Consider the following 16,295-nt stretch of genomic DNA (forward strand, 5'->3'; position numbering starts at 1 on the left):
CTGAGATCAGGCCTACTGACAACAGAGGACAGGAAAAGAAGAAGAAGAAGATCATTTGACAGCATTTCATGGGGAAAAACAGAACCAACAACCCTGGAGAAGCCTTTAGAATTCTGAGGACACACACTAACTAGGCGACCTCCACCTCCTAGGCGTTCTATAGCAGTCTACTGTGTGAGGTTCACTGGAGACGTGGCAAACAGCGGGGCATCTTCAACTACTGCATGGTGTCGGTTCAGCTTCGCAATTTTACCGACGATTCAACAGGTAGGAGAATCACAAACACATACTGTACTACATAGACAGAGATAGATAGGAAAGGCACTATATTAGATAGATATATTAGATAGCGCCTTCAACACCATCCAACCTCTGCTCCTTAGGGACAAGCTGACTGATGGGAGTAGATTCATACCTGGTGGCATAGATCGTGAACTATCTTACAGACAGACCTCAGTATGTGCGTCTCGGGAACTGCACGTCTGACATTATGGTCAGCAACACAGGAGCGCCGCAGGGGACTGTACTTCCTCCAGTCCTGTTCAGCCTATATACATCGGACTTCCGATACAACTCGGAGTCCTGCCACGTGTAAAAGTTCGCTGACGACACTGCTATCGTGGGCTGCAACAGGAGTGGGCAGGAGGAGGAGTATAGGAACCTAATCAAGGACATTGTTAAATCGTGTGACTCAAACCACCTACACCTGAACACAAGCAAAACCATGGATTTTAGGAGGCCCAGACCCCTCATGGACCCCGTGATCATCAGAGGTGACTGTGTGCAGATGGTGCAGACCTATAAATACCTGGGAGTGCAGCTGGATGATAGATAGATAGATAGATAGATAGATAGATAGATAGATAGATAGATAGATAGATAGATAGATAGATAGATAGATAGATAGATAGATAGATAGATAGATAGATAGATAGATAGATAGATAGATAGATAGATAGATAGATAGATAGATAGATAGATAGATAGATAGATAGATAGATAGATAGATACTCTATCTAATAGATATACAGACAGACAGGCGTGAAAGGATCTAATAAGTAGATAGATCACCCATCAGTCCATGGGGGCCACGGATTAACCATCACAATGTCTTCTGGTCCAGTTTGTGTTTGAAATCAGTAAAAGCACCAACAATTTCATCTGCTCAGGTTGAAAGCTTGTAATATTTCCTACATTTGCCCAGATCAATGGGGGGAAAAAGTTAAACATCCCATAATTAGCACAGCTTCAACAAAATGTCTACCTTGCTATGTCTTCTGGGTCAGGTCTGACCCATTATTGACTTTAACGGATTTTCACTTGCATTTTGGGAGGTTTGTTTGTTCGCAGCCCATACAACATCTTACACATCATCTTTTCAACTCAAATATGTTTTAGTATAGTTTAGTAATACTAACAAGCCCCATACTATCCAGTATTAATCGTTTTGTATTGTTTGTTACTTTTCAGTACATATTTTGGTACATCTGACTGATTTTAACTTGAGAACCTGTGTTTACACTACAAGTTCCCCTTGGGACCTACCTAATATATAGTGCCTTTCACTATCTATCTCTCTATCATATAGTGCCTTCTGTATTAATTCTACGATGGATGGTTCCTTACCCAGTTGGGATGTCCTTATAATGAATGACATTACAACTGGGATGGAGGCCATTCTTTTATCCCCAGTTAGGATTATAAAACACCAGAAGGATGGAAGGAGATCTACACAGCAGCATTCACATGTGTCCATCTATCTAACACAAATTTGACTCAATAGCCTAGTGATGGTTAAGCCATAGTGTACAATCTAACATATGGTGCCTCCCTTACCTATCTAACACACAGTGCTTTTCAAATCTTTTCAAGGATGGATGGTTCCTTATCCAGCTGGGAGGCCCTGATAATGAAGGCCTCTCAAAGATTGATGGGTGTCCCAGCTGGGATGGTGGCTGTTTTATTCTCGGTCGTGATGATAAAACACTGAAAAGGATGGAAGGAGATCTGTTTCACAACGTGCCTTTCACATCAATCTATCTGATAATTGACCCAAAGACGTTGTGATGGTTAAGCCATAGTGTGGAATTTAACATATAATGCCTTTCTTATCTATCTATCACATAGAGCTTCTATTCTAGGGTGAATGGCTCCTTATCCAGGCCCTCATAATGAATGTCTCCCATGGACTGATATGGTGTTGCAGCTGGGATGGTAGCGAGACTTGAGACGATGAAACACTGAAAGTAGATCTATTTTACACCATTCCATTCATGTCTAGCTATCTAACACAAATCTGACCTGAAGACGTTGTGATGGTTAAGCCATAGTGTGGAATTTAACATATAATGCCTTTCTTATCTATCTATCACATAGAGCTTCTATTCTAGGGTGAATGGCTCCTTATCCAGGCCCTCATAATGAATGTCTCCCATGGACTGATATGGTGTTGCAGCTGGAATGGTAGAGAGACTTGAGACGATGAAACACTGGAAGGAGATCTACTGTATTTTACACCATTCCATTCACGTCTATCTATCTAACACAAATCTGACCTGAAGACATTGTGATGGTTAAGCCATAGTGTGGAATCTAACATATAGTGCCTTTCATATCTTTCTATTTATCTCTCTATCATATGGTGCCTTTCATATCCATTTTCTATCATATAGTGCCTTTCGTATCTATCTGTCTATCACATAGAGCTTCCCAAATGTATTCTAGGATGGATGGCTCCTTATCAAGCTGGGCGGCCCTCATAATGAATGTCTCCTATGGACTGATATGGTGTCCCAGCTAGGATGGTAGCGAGACTTGAGACGATGAAACACTGGAAGTAGATCTATTTTACACCATTCCATTCACGTCTATCTATCAAACACAAATCTGACCTGAAGACGTTGTGATGGTTAAGCCACAGTGCATAATCCAACATATAGTGCCTTCATTATCTATTGCAGAGAGCTTCCCAAATCTTTGCTAAGATAGATGGTTCCTTATCCAGCTGGGAGGCCCCAATAATGAACGTCTCCCATGTACAGCTGGGATGGTAGCCATTCGATTTCTCACTCAAGACGATGAAACACTGGAAGGAGATCCATGTTACACCATTCTATTTACGGCTATCTATCCATCTGCCTACAAAACAGACAGACATTGCCAATGCTTTAAAGTGATAAGGACTCAAATGGCATATATCCTGTGATGGGACAGGCCTACATTTCACATAGACGAAAACTCCCAAGAGATGTGCTGTCGATAAAGTACATACCGTACAATGTGTGCATTAAAACACACTTAATCAAACACATACGTGAGAGGACAGGACTGGGGAAAATACTCAAGAGATTCAGGTCAGAAAAACAAAAAAAGGCAGATGATGAGAGAAAATTTTTGCTTTTGACCTTCAATTCAACCAAGCAAGCCAAAGTTGTGTCACTGTACACCACTACTAGACATCCATCATTTATTTTTAGCCTTGGCAAAGAAGTCAATGAAAATTGTATGCATGGGGCAGCTATCGATAATATTCATACCAAACGCTTTCCTATTACGCTGCTCTGTTAATACCGAGTCAGAGTAAGTTTAATAATAAATAATTAACAAAAAGCAATACTTTATCAGGCCACAACAGAATGAGAACAAGCTGCACAAACACTTCCCACAATCCACAAGAAAGAAAAGAAAAATAAATGCGGAGAGCACAGCACTTTCTGTGGTGTTGTTGTACATAATGTTCTGTTATGTGAGATATTAATAAAAATGACGAGGCTATCCAACGTAAAGATTTTATGGAGGACAGAATGAAAGTGGTGTGCACTTGTGTAATCCCTTTTGTTGTTTTAATGGCTCTTAAATGAATGGACGGTCCAAGTGGACCCCCTGCCTCCCCCCGGATTGTGGCTGTCACACTGGCAAGAAGGGTCACATTTATTTATGATCAAGGTACTTGCCGAGGGATTAAACTGGCAGTTAATGGAGCAGTTCCAGTCTAGCACACTCGCAGAGGCAGAGAGAGAAACATTCAAAAACCTAATATGACAAGAATTAGTTCCAATGACCGGCGATTTCCTTTGACAAAGCAACTCAGTGCAGTCTTTTATAATATAACTGTCACATCACCGTGACTCATCCACACAGCACATTTAATCACTTCATTTACAAAGAAGCAAATAGGGGGAAATCCCCCCTAAACCCAATTCCACAAGCAGTGGATTACAGCACATAATTCTTCTTATGCACATTTAGGGGAAAAAAATAAAATAAATAAAATCAAGCTTTTTTTTTTTTTAATATTTAACAGACTCTCAAAGCCCTTCTCAAATTGAAAGTGGTCACATAATCCATTTATCCAAATATAAGAGCAATGGATAACACATAAAGCACTGGATAAAAGTTTCAATGATTACAACTGAAGTAGAGCGGCCCTTTGTTCTTTTTCTTCCATTACACTCTTCCAGAAAATGAAAATGGAAAAAAAGAAAGAAAGAATAGCAATTAAATCAATGGATGGCTGAACCGTGGCAACAGACTTTTAACAGAAAGACATAGAGAGAAAAAACAAACAAATAAATAAATAAAAAAGTAAAAGGTGGCAATGGCTCCCGTCTACCGGTACTCCACGTTTGACAAATCTTTCACAACTCTGCCAGCAGCTTTGATTTCACTCGCAAACACAAAAAAGCTTCCAGAAGAAAAAGAAGGAGAATAATTTTTACATCTTACCGTATTGTGAGTCTGGGTTTGTCCAACCAGAATTAAGATGTTAGAGCAGATGATGGAGAGGCAGAAGTTTATTAATATTATGGACCGTTCTGATCTTATATATCTGCAAAAAAAGTTTAAAAAAAAAGTCAATTAGAAAAGTCGGGACTAAGTACAAGTAACGTATTTAAAGCAGCAAACATGCACGAGGAAAGCTCTCATTTACGCTAAAGAACATGACTTACTAAAGCACAAGTTTTCAAATAACGGCCCGCGCCAGAAACAACCTCCGAGTGATGCCCCAGACTGCAACCAACATTGTCTCAAATGCAATCAAAAATAGGCTTTGGCGATTATCACTTCTACTTACTTCGCCAATTGCGAATGAAATCGTTGAAACTTTAAACTGATTATATAGTAACAGATGCAAAAAGCCATTAATTTATTGTTAAGTAGATGTGCCGTTAACAAATATATCGTTACGGGGAACGCCACCTTGCTGATTTACAACCCGCGCTGGGTGCGAGAGAGTCGCGTTGAAAATGACGTCAGAACGTGGAGGCGCGCGCGGGAAAATATTTCAAAGTACAGTGCGCTGCTGATGGGCCGGTCGTGTATCCCAAATTGTGAATTTCAAGGAGAGGCTGGTTACGCTTGTGCCAGAATAACGAACAAAGGGCTGAATACGACGCAACCGGTCATCAAAACAAAAGGTAGGCATGCAAAACATTTGAACTTCATCATAAAGCCCCCCCTGTTATGAAGATATCTGTGCCCCGTGTAATTAAGTTGTCCCACCTGATTTGGCGCGGCGCACTAAGGTGCGATTGTCGCCGATCTCCTTGTGTTCGCTGCGATGTGATGAAGTCTGCGTTTTAAGGTTGCAGGTGTGTTACTGTCATTTTACTGGACAGCTCTGTGTTTGACGACTGACAGTAAACGTTATTAAAATGGTATCAAAAATGCCAAAAGCGTTTTGGCAATGCGTGCTATACCTTCTGTTACCAATAAATTCTTCAACGGGAGCTCATCAACAAAGAAACATGAAAAATAAGATTTAGTAAAAAAAAAATAATAATAATTATATTAACATATCTGCGGTGGGTTGGCACCCTGCCCAGGATTGGTTCCTGCCTTGTGCCCTGTGTTGGCTGGGATTGGCTCCAGCAGACCCCCGTGACCCTGTGTTCGGATTCAGCGGGTTGGAAAATGGATGGATGGATATTAACATATAATTACTAATTCATTACTTGACACCCAAGAATTCTGTACAAAGACACTTTAAAGTCAAATCATTCAAATAAATGTACCAATCCACTTCACTTCCTGGTGCCTCACTCTTAAAGATTTCGGGAAAGTCTTTGTTTTGGAACTAAAATTTCACCACCGTGAGAATGAAATAGTTTAAGTTCTATGGGGAAAAAAATCCCTTGTTTGTCATGACCACCTATTTGAATCTGGGGAGGATTTCATATTTCAAAAGGAAAATGACCCCTTTTATTGGCTAACTAAAAAGATTACAATATGCAAGCTTTCGAGGCAACTCAGGCCCCTTCTTCAGGCAAGATGCATCTCTGGAACAGCCTTAATTCTTCAAGTCATGGATTGAAGAAGGTGCCATAAGCATTCTTTATGGACTGTGGTCCATGCTACCTGCATACCATCACGTAGTTACTGCAGATTTTTAAATCACACATTCATTCTGAAGACTCTTCACCCCATCTCATCCTTAAGACATTCCATTGCCATGAGATCTAGAGACTGTTGAGGTCATTGGAGTAAAGTGAAATCACTGTCACTTTTGTCAAACTAGCTTATACTACCTTATACATTTGAGAAAGTGTAGATGGTGGTCATAAAGTGATGGACATGATCAACGACAATGTGTAGGGATGGTGAGTCATGCAAGTGTAACTTGATCGTCATTAACAGGCCTAATAGTCCTGCCTACACTGTTGACACAAGGCAGGGTAGATTCATGGATTCAGTTGAGACCTAATTCTGACCCCACCACCTACATCTTTCAACAAAACAAAAATCAGCACTCATCAGACCAGGGGGCATGTTTCTAATTTCATTCATCCAGGATGGTGTTAAAATTATCACTGTAGCTCCATCTTCCTGTTGCTTCTACACAGCACTGCTGCAAAGAGCCGTTAACTGAGTGGCTGATCTGTTAGCCTGAATGAGTCTGGCCATTCCTCTCTGACCTTGAATCTCATTAGCAAGGCGTTTTCACTCACAGGGCTGCCTCCTACTGGACATTTTCTGTTTATCAACCCCCCACAATTTTCGAATACACAATGGGAGGTGTGAAAATCAAAAATAGGCCTTATGAGAAGGATTTAGGAGTTGTAGTGGACTCTACACGATCAACTGCCTGTCAGTGTGCAGAAGCCATTAAGAAGTCCAACACAATGTCAGGTTATATAGCGCCTTGATGTGTGGAGTACAAGTCACCGGAGGTTCTGCTCAAGTCTTTATAACGCACTGGTGAGGCCTCATCTGGAGTCCTGTGTGCAGTTTGGGTCTCCAGGCTACAAAAAGGACATAACAGCACAAGAAAAAGTCCAGAGAAGAGCGACTAGGCTGATCAGAGGACTACAGGGGATGAGTGATGAGGAAAGATTAAAAGAGCTGAGTCTTAAGGAGAAGAAGAGGAGACCTGACTGAAGTGAGCAAAATGATGAAAGGAATTAATCCAGTGGATTGAGATGGTGACTTTAAAATGAGTTCAACAAGAACACGGGGACACAGTTGGAAACTTGTTAAAAGTAAATTCACGCAAACATTAGGAAGTTTTTCTTTACACAAAGAACGATAGACACTTGGAGTAAGTGACCAAGTAGTGTGGTAGACAGGAGGACTTTAGCGACCTTCAAAACTAGACAATGTTTTTTAGGAAGAAGTGGCAAGCTTTGAGGGGCTGAATGGCCTGTTCTCGTCCAGATTGCTCTCATATTCTCTGTTAAGTCTACAGGCTATAGCAAAAATCACAGGAGAGATGCTGGCACCATCTTGTCTGCAAACAGCACTTATAACATGGTCACACAGTGGCTTAAGTCATGCATCATGGCCATTTTTATATTTAGTTGAACAACTGCTAAAACCTTGTGAACATAACCATGTACTACATAAATATTGATATCCAGAGACATTATTGGCTGTTTGGAGGAGCAGGGGGTTTACATTAATGAACAGGTGGCTCTACTAAAGTGGCCACTGAGTATGTAGATGGATACAATATATATTTATATCATATTTACAGTATATCTGTATTTATAGACATAGATAGGGAAGGCACTATAGATAGATAGATAGATAGATAGATAGATAGATAGATAGATAGATAGATAGATAGATAGATAGATGAACGATGGATTTTAGTGTAGTGGCTCAGAAGCCCCAACCCTGTCTCTGTCTGCGTTTATTTGAAATGTCCGAGAGGATGTTGTGGATTTTTGCCAACTGGCTGACCAACCACAAGTGTTACCTGGTAGGTGACCACTCATATAAGCAGATGGTGAATCAGACCTAAGACTATATATATATATATATATATATATATATATATATATATATATATATAGATAGATAGATAGATAGATAGATAGATAGATAGAGATATATATATATAGATAGATAGATAGATAGATAGATAGATAGATAGATAGATAGATAGATAGATAGATAGATAGATAGATAGATAGATATAGATATGGGCGGCACGGTGGCGCAGTGGGTAGCGCTGCTGCCTCGCAGTTGGGAGATCTGGGGACCTGGGTTCGCTTCCCGGGTCCTCCCTGCGTGGAGTTTGCATGTTCTCCCCGTGTCTGCGTGGGTTTCCTCCGGGCGCTCCGGTTTCCTCCCACAATCCAAAGACATGCGGGTTAGGTGGATTGGCAATTCTAAATTGGCCCTAGTGTGTGCTTGGTGTGTGTTTGTGTGTGTTTGTGTGCGTCCTGCGGTGGGTTGGCACCCTGCCCAGGATTGGTTCCTGCCTTGTGCCCTGTGTTGGCTGGGATTGGCTCCAGCAGACCCCCGTGACCCTGTGTTCGGATTCAGCGGGTTGGAAAATGGATGGATGGATGGATATATATATATATATATATATATATATATATATATATATATATATATATATATATATATATATATATATATATATATATATTGTGACAGATAGAGGCTTTGTCCACCTCTTGAACCCTCAGGTACCACTCTGAACACCAGGTAAAAGTATAAATAGTATTTATTTTACTAATATATCGTGCACAAAGCACTCTCCACACCCCACTCATAAACACTACAATTCTCTCTCTCACTAATCAATCCTCCTCGCCCAGACACTTTGCCACCCTACCTCCCAGCTCAGCTCAGTGTCTGGGCTTTCCCATAGTCCTTTTATATCTCCCGACCCGGAAGTGGTTCCTGGCACAACCCACAAGTCCATTTCCTTCCGGGTCAGGGTAAACAGTCCTCTTCTTCACCCCGGGAGCACGTCGTTTCCTCTGGTCACGTGATGATGACGTACTCCCGGGTTATAGGGCACACAAGAGCCCATGAGCCCCCCTACAGCGACTCCCGGTGGTCCCCAAGGTATCCAGCAGGGCTGTGTATAGAAACTACAAAGTCCATGAGGCCCTGCTGGAACTCGGGGCACCATCATGCTGTCTGGAGGGCTCCTCCTAGCGGCCTGGGGGTGGCGACCGGAGTCTGTACCCGGTCGGCCATCACCATATATATATATATATATATATATATATATATATATATATATATATATATATATATATATATATATATATATATATATATATATGCAGTTGGAGATCCACAAAGGGAGAAAAAACGAATCACGTATCATAAAATAGTTTTATTCCTGAGCTTTCAACCCCTATCAGTTGTCTTCATCAGAGGATAATGCTTAGACTTACAAGAATCAAAAAATTTAAAGTAAATTTAAAGTAAAATTTAAGGCCAGTACAAAAAGCGCCAGAGAGTTGGCCGAGTCTTGGCTATCAGATGAAAACGCCATCAACAGACACTTGGACATAAACCCAGCTTATGCCAACTTAAGAAGGCCATATACACATTAATTAAACGATACAACCCCCCCCCCCCCCCGATCATACTGACTTAGTCAACTCCACCCACCCCCCCCATCCCCACCCCCATCCCCATACTGAATGTGTTGCTATATATTGCCTTTGAATCTTGTAAGTCTAAGCATTATCCTCTGATGAAGACCCTGATAGGGGTTGAAAGCTCAGGAATAAAAAAACTATTTTATGATACGTGATTCGTTTTTTCTCCCTTTGTGGATCTCCAACTGCAAATATGCAAACCGTATCACAGAAATTCTCTTCCATTCATATATATATATATATATACTGTATATTTGCAGCTGGAGATCCACAAAGGGAGAAAAATGAATCACGTATTATAAAGTAGTTTTATTCCTGAGCTTTCAACCCCTGCCAGGGGTCTTCATCAGAGGATAATGCTTAGACTTACAAGAATCAAAGGCAATATATAGCAAAAAATTATGTGGAGGGGGGGTGGGGGAGGTGGCTAAGTTAGTATGGTCGGGGGGGGGGGGGGTTATTGGGTGTAAATACATACATAAGGACATACATTTAACTGGGACAATGTACAAGTAAAATTCAAGGCCAGTACTAAAAGTGCCAGAGAGTTGGCCGAATCCTGGTTATCAAATGAGAACGCCATCAACAGACACTTGGACATAAATCCAGCATATGCAAACTTAAGAAGAACATGTTCATAATAAATAAACTGTACACCCAATACCCCCCCCCACCCCGACCATGTATTAATTTTAATACTTCACTTATTTTTCCAAATCCCTTTCACTGGTATAAGCGTCTGGGTGCCATAGCCAATGCCAACAGCCCTCGACACAAGCCACAAAGGACCAGCCCGTCACGAGGCCCACTCACTCACACTGGACCAACCGGGAGCCACCAATACAACCGAAAACGCTTCTCTTTTTGAGACAGAAAGGAAATGGGAAACAATCTGGGGAGACACAGGGAGAACATGCAAACTGTTCATAGCAACCAAGATGGGAAATGAACTCATCAGCGCCAACCACTGAGCCATCAGATTTTCCCCTTTGCATTACGATACATTAAAATTGCTTTGATGTGCATTATATATCAAGTGGAATCCAAAAGTAGTCAGAACCCTTCACTTTCTGCATACTTTAACTTATCCTGATATAATTTTAATTAATTTCTGAGGAGAAGTTTGTGTTTTTGCATGAACGTTTGAAAGTCAGAGTGCAGTGCAGGGTCAGCCATTGTACAGCATGCACGCCCCTGGAGCAGTTTTCAGGTTAAGGGTCTTACTCAAGGGCCCAACGGAGTAGGATCCCTTCTGGGGGATTTGAACCGGCAACATTCCAGATGCCAGTGCGGATCCTTAGCCTCAGGGCCGCCACTCCGCCTTTTATTTTTTCACATATGACATGGGCTTTTCTTTTCATCTTTTGGGCACTGTTGTTAAACGGGGCATTAACTGGTTTGTAGTTCTCTGCTGGAATCCTTGGGCGCTCATAGGTCTGCACTCAATAACCCATAATGACAGTGAAAACTAAGATGGCACTCGTGTTTTTGGGAGGACAGAGGCACATGCGGACATGGCATGGCACCAGCAGCAGCCAAGATCTGAACCCAGGGCGCTTGAGCTGTGTGCCAGACGTAATAAACCCTGTGCTGCTACTCTACCAACATAATAAATATATCATTAAAGAGTTATTTATTTATGTATTTACTTTGAATGAGCTGCCCTACAGTGTAGCACAGGACAAACATCAAAGAGACAGACTCAAGATTTGCTCTACTAACCTCCATAGCACTGCATAGACCACAGCGAGGGTGATCAAGGCCAGGCAGGACAGGCCACAGCCCACGATTAACGTCAGCGAAGGGACGCCTGAGTATTCCATGGTCTGCAAAAAAAAATAAACAAATAAATAAAATCAGCATTTACTATAAAGTAACTGAGTCAACATCAAAGAACATGACATGAGATGGCACTCTTGAAACTTTGTCTACAAGGGACGCATCAACTCAAGATGGAATGGCAGTTCACAGCATGGCTCAAAGTAAAACTGAAACATACAAATCACACTCGCTCAGCCCTGAGCGCACAGCCAGAATACCAAAAAAGAACTTGTCCATGGGGCTGAAGATTCTTTATATTCTTCTAAGAATATATACAGTAATTCCAACATTAACAATCAAATTTGACACGTAAGCATTAAAAGACACAAAGCTTTAAACAAAGTCAGAGAGCTGCTGGTGCACAGCAAATTATAACAAAGATGGACGGCGTGCAGAGTCTGACAATCACAAGCAGGTCTAAATAAATTAGTCGAGTAAAGTCGCGTCTTTTAATGTGGCACAGGCTTTGGTGTATCAATCAAGACCCCCGAAATATTAAATACGCGGCACCCTGTGTCAGCCCGGGAAGAGGACCACCGTGAGCAGTTGGCGTCACCAGTAGGGGCACTGGACTCCTTCAGAGCGCTTTTAGCGGGCCACATTGGGGGTTTAAACGCTTTACACAGAACTCGGAAAACAACGTCCAATAAAAAGTACGGCAATGCATTCATTCAGGAAAGGAAAAAATATCCATTTAAATTAGAAACGACAGAATTTTAAAGTTCTCCATATCGCTGATAAAAAATTGGAAGATTTTACACTGTGGAAAGTTATGGAATATGAATACGAAAAATTAATAGCTAATGTATTCTGTGGCATTTTTTTATAATTAACCATTTATAGCCACTTAAACAATCCAAATGTAGAGAACTGCCACAAATCAATCTATCTATCTATCTATCTATCTATAGCGCCTTTCATATCTATCTATCTATCTATCTATCTATCTATCTATCTATCTATCTATCTATCTATCTATCTATCTATCTATCTATCTATTATATAGCGCCTTTCATATCTATCTATCTATCTATCTATCTATCTATCTATCTATCTATCTATCTATCTATCTATCTATCTATTATATAGCGCCTTTCATATCTATCTATCTATCTATCTATCTATCTATCTATCTATCTATCTATCTATCTATTATATAGCACCTTTCATATCTATTTATTATATAGCACCTTTCATATCTATCTATCTATCTATCTATCTATCTATCTATCTATCTATCTATCTATCTATCTATCTATCTATCTATTATATAGCACCTTTCATATCTATCTATCATATAGCACCTTTCATATCTATCTATCTATCTATCTATCTATCTATCTATCTATCATATAGTTCCTTTCATATCTATCTATCTATCTATCTATCTATCTATCTATCTATCTATCTATCTATCTATCTATCTATCTATCTATCTATCTATCTATCTATTATATAGTTCCTTTCATATCTATCTATCTATCTATCTATCTATCTATCTATCTATCTATCTATCTATCTATCTATTATATAGCACCTTTCATATCTATCTATCTATCTATCTATCTATCTATCTATCTATCTATCTATCTATCTATCTATCTATTATATAGCACCTTTCATATCTATCTATCTATTATATAGCGCCTTTCATATCTATCTGTCTATCTATTATATAGCGCCTTTCATATCTATCTATCTATCTATCTATCTATCTATCTATCTATCTATCTATCTATCTATCTATCTATCTATTATAAAGTTCCTTTCATATCTATCTATCTGTCTATCTTGTATACTGCACCTTTTTGAGTTTAGAAAGTTAAACAACATCAGCATGAATTACATATATTTAAATAAATAATACCACTCAGGCACAGTAAGTCAGCGGTGGGGACAGAGCCATCAACATTATTTAAAGTTTAGTGCCTCAGTGTGCACTCACATACTATCTGCTTTATAGCACCTTTTATATATACTCTCTTATGCCTTTTACTCGATTTTGTATACCTTATTTCATATATGTGTCTGTGTTTTTAATATAGTGTCTTTAAGAATGTGTGTCATTTATTATCCCTTTCAGCACCTTTTATCTATCTATCTATCTATCTATCTATCTATCTATCTATCTATCTATCTATCTATCTATCTATCTATCTATCTATCTATCTATCTATCTATCTATCTATCTATCTATCATCAAGTTCTTCCATGAAAACCCTGAATACCATGAGGACTGATTGAGGTCATTTAGAGGGGGCTGGGTGGTCTCGTGGCCTCGGAACCCCTGCAGATTTTATTTTTTCTTCAGCTGTCTGGAGTTTTTTTGTTTTTTCTGTCCTCCCTGGCCATCGGACCTTAATTTTATTCTATGTTAATTAGTGCTCTCTTATTTTAATTCTTATTTTGTCTTTTTTCTTTCTTCATGATTTTAAGCACTTTGAGCTACATTATTTGTATGAAAATGTGCTATAGAAATAAATGTTATTGTTGTTGATAGATAGTGTCTTGCCTTTTACATTTTTTCTATCTATCTATCTATCTATCTATCTATCTATCTATCTATCTATCTATCTATCTATCTATCTATCTATCTATCTATCTATCTATTATATAGTGCCTTTCACATCTATCTATCTATTATATAGTGCCTTTCAGTTCCTATCTATCTATCTATCTATCTATCTATCTATCTATCTATCTATCTATCTATCTATAGTGCCTTTCACATCTATCTATCTATTATATAGTGCCTTTCAGTTCCTATCTATCTATCTATCTATCTATCTATCTATCTATCTATCTATCTATCTATCTATCTATCTATCTATCTATCTATCTATCTATCTATCTATCTATCATAGACATCAGATATACATGCTCTCCCTCTCTTCATTATATATTTAGGTAGGTTAAAACTGAATTGCATTAAAGTGTGTAAGTCTTCTATAATAATCTTATCTGTTTTGGAAAGTAATTGTGCACTCTGTTAATGATGCTATGTAAAATAATTGTCAAATGACTGAAGATAAACTTGCATATATGTTTTAGTATTGTTATAATACATCAGATAAATAGAATACAATAATGACATTACTGTATCATTACAATAATGAATAAAAGGATAATCATACATTTAAATATCAATAATGTTTACTTTAAGTTACTTCAGTAATTTAAATTGAGATTTTTTTAAGCAGCAGTACATTCAGCTTTTAAAGTTACTATTATTAGTAATATTAGTAGTAGTCGTAGATCAATTTATTTACTCTGTATATGATGATGATGGTGAATAATAATTATTATTACTACTATTATTGTTGTTGTTATAACCAAAATCTAACATATCATGTCAGGTAAACATGAAAATCTAGAATGTATTTTGCCTTCTTAAACACGTCAGTAGAAAATAACAAACCTAATTTGTCAATTTTGTCGAGAAGTTTATAATAAAGTGTATATTCATGAAGTTCTGCCTCCAGCTCACACAGGTTTTCCTATCTAGAAGAATACATTTACTTTCGAGTTTAGCTTTTACGTATTAGCCAGTGGGCTAGTATATGTGCCTTTAAACTGTATTTGTAAGTTCCACATGTATTTAAAGAGAAAAACAAAACCTGGATACCCCAACCTATGTCTGCCATGAAAACCTCCAGATGGAGTTTATGGACCAATCCAATGTGTGCATTCCGATGAGTGATTTCATTAGCCATTTACTCCAAATGACATCTACTAAAGAGAATGTTGAATCTTCACAGTAATAAAAGGCGCTTACATAAGATCTCCATGCTGTATTTCCCAAACAGAAAAGCCACATCATTTATGACAAATGAAAAGACAGCTTCATATACAGTATTTACAAGCAGGTTTCGTTCTAACTATTCAATATCCCCCCCTTCTCTCTTCCCATTTAGATGAAGGCAAATGATAAAAGAACTACCACAATTAATTGTTGAAGGTGAAAGGTTTGAAAGGGCTCGGGTAATTGATTTTAAAAATGTAATCATTTTAAAGCATTTCTTCTAACGAGTAAAAATCGTGGACACATTTCCTAGCACGCACATACAGACGAGGGCAGTCTGAATCAATCTGAATTCACATCATGGTACGTGAATGCAGGAGGCACACAAGTCCCAAATGTACAGATCATCCAAATAAAACAACCAACCGAACAGATCCGTCAAATGGAGCCGCACGTCTGTATAGGAGTGCGGCTGGGTTGCTGCCCCGCTGATGCCCGGTAGCCGATCTCTCTCATGCCCTTGCCATTTAATTGATGTTCAATCGCATGCATGACACGGCCTTTTTTTTTTTTCCTTTTATGTTTTATGCAAAAGACCTGCTTGGCCCTTTGTATGCAATCAAATATGAACAGAGATACGCCGATAGTTACAAATCTCAACCATCCAGGCTCTCAGCTGGATCCCTGATATCTGCACTTTTCCAGGACAGCCAAGACATAACACAATTAGCCAGCATCACGTCTCAGAAATCGGTTTGCTTTTCGCTTCTTTCTGACGTCTGTCAGGAGCAGAGAGGAGGAAAAAAACAGAGACGCACGCAAACAGCACACGATTAAAGGGTGTCATTAAATATACAGATTAACTGGATTAAAGTCTGTAA

At 39.1% G+C, this 16,295-nt stretch overlaps 1 protein-coding gene across 4 annotated transcripts in view; it reads right to left on the minus strand.

Moving 5' to 3' along the window:
- The window catches only part of adgrb3 (adhesion G protein-coupled receptor B3), an 872,307-nt gene that overhangs the window by 228,590 nt on the left and 627,422 nt on the right, over nucleotides 1-16,295 (minus strand). For all 4 annotated transcript variants that reach the window (XM_051919125.1, XM_051919127.1, XM_051919124.1 and 1 more), the window contains 2 exons: nucleotides 11,574-11,677; nucleotides 4,726-4,828 (listed from right to left, as the gene is read on the minus strand). In XM_051919125.1, coding sequence (XP_051775085.1) covers nucleotides 4,726-4,828; nucleotides 11,574-11,677 — 207 coding nt within the window. The remainder of the gene's footprint in view (nucleotides 1-4,725; nucleotides 4,829-11,573; nucleotides 11,678-16,295) is intronic.

Source organism: Erpetoichthys calabaricus, chromosome 15, assembly GCF_900747795.2.
Source record: "Erpetoichthys calabaricus chromosome 15, fErpCal1.3, whole genome shotgun sequence".
NCBI lineage: Eukaryota > Metazoa > Chordata > Cladistia > Polypteriformes > Polypteridae > Erpetoichthys > Erpetoichthys calabaricus.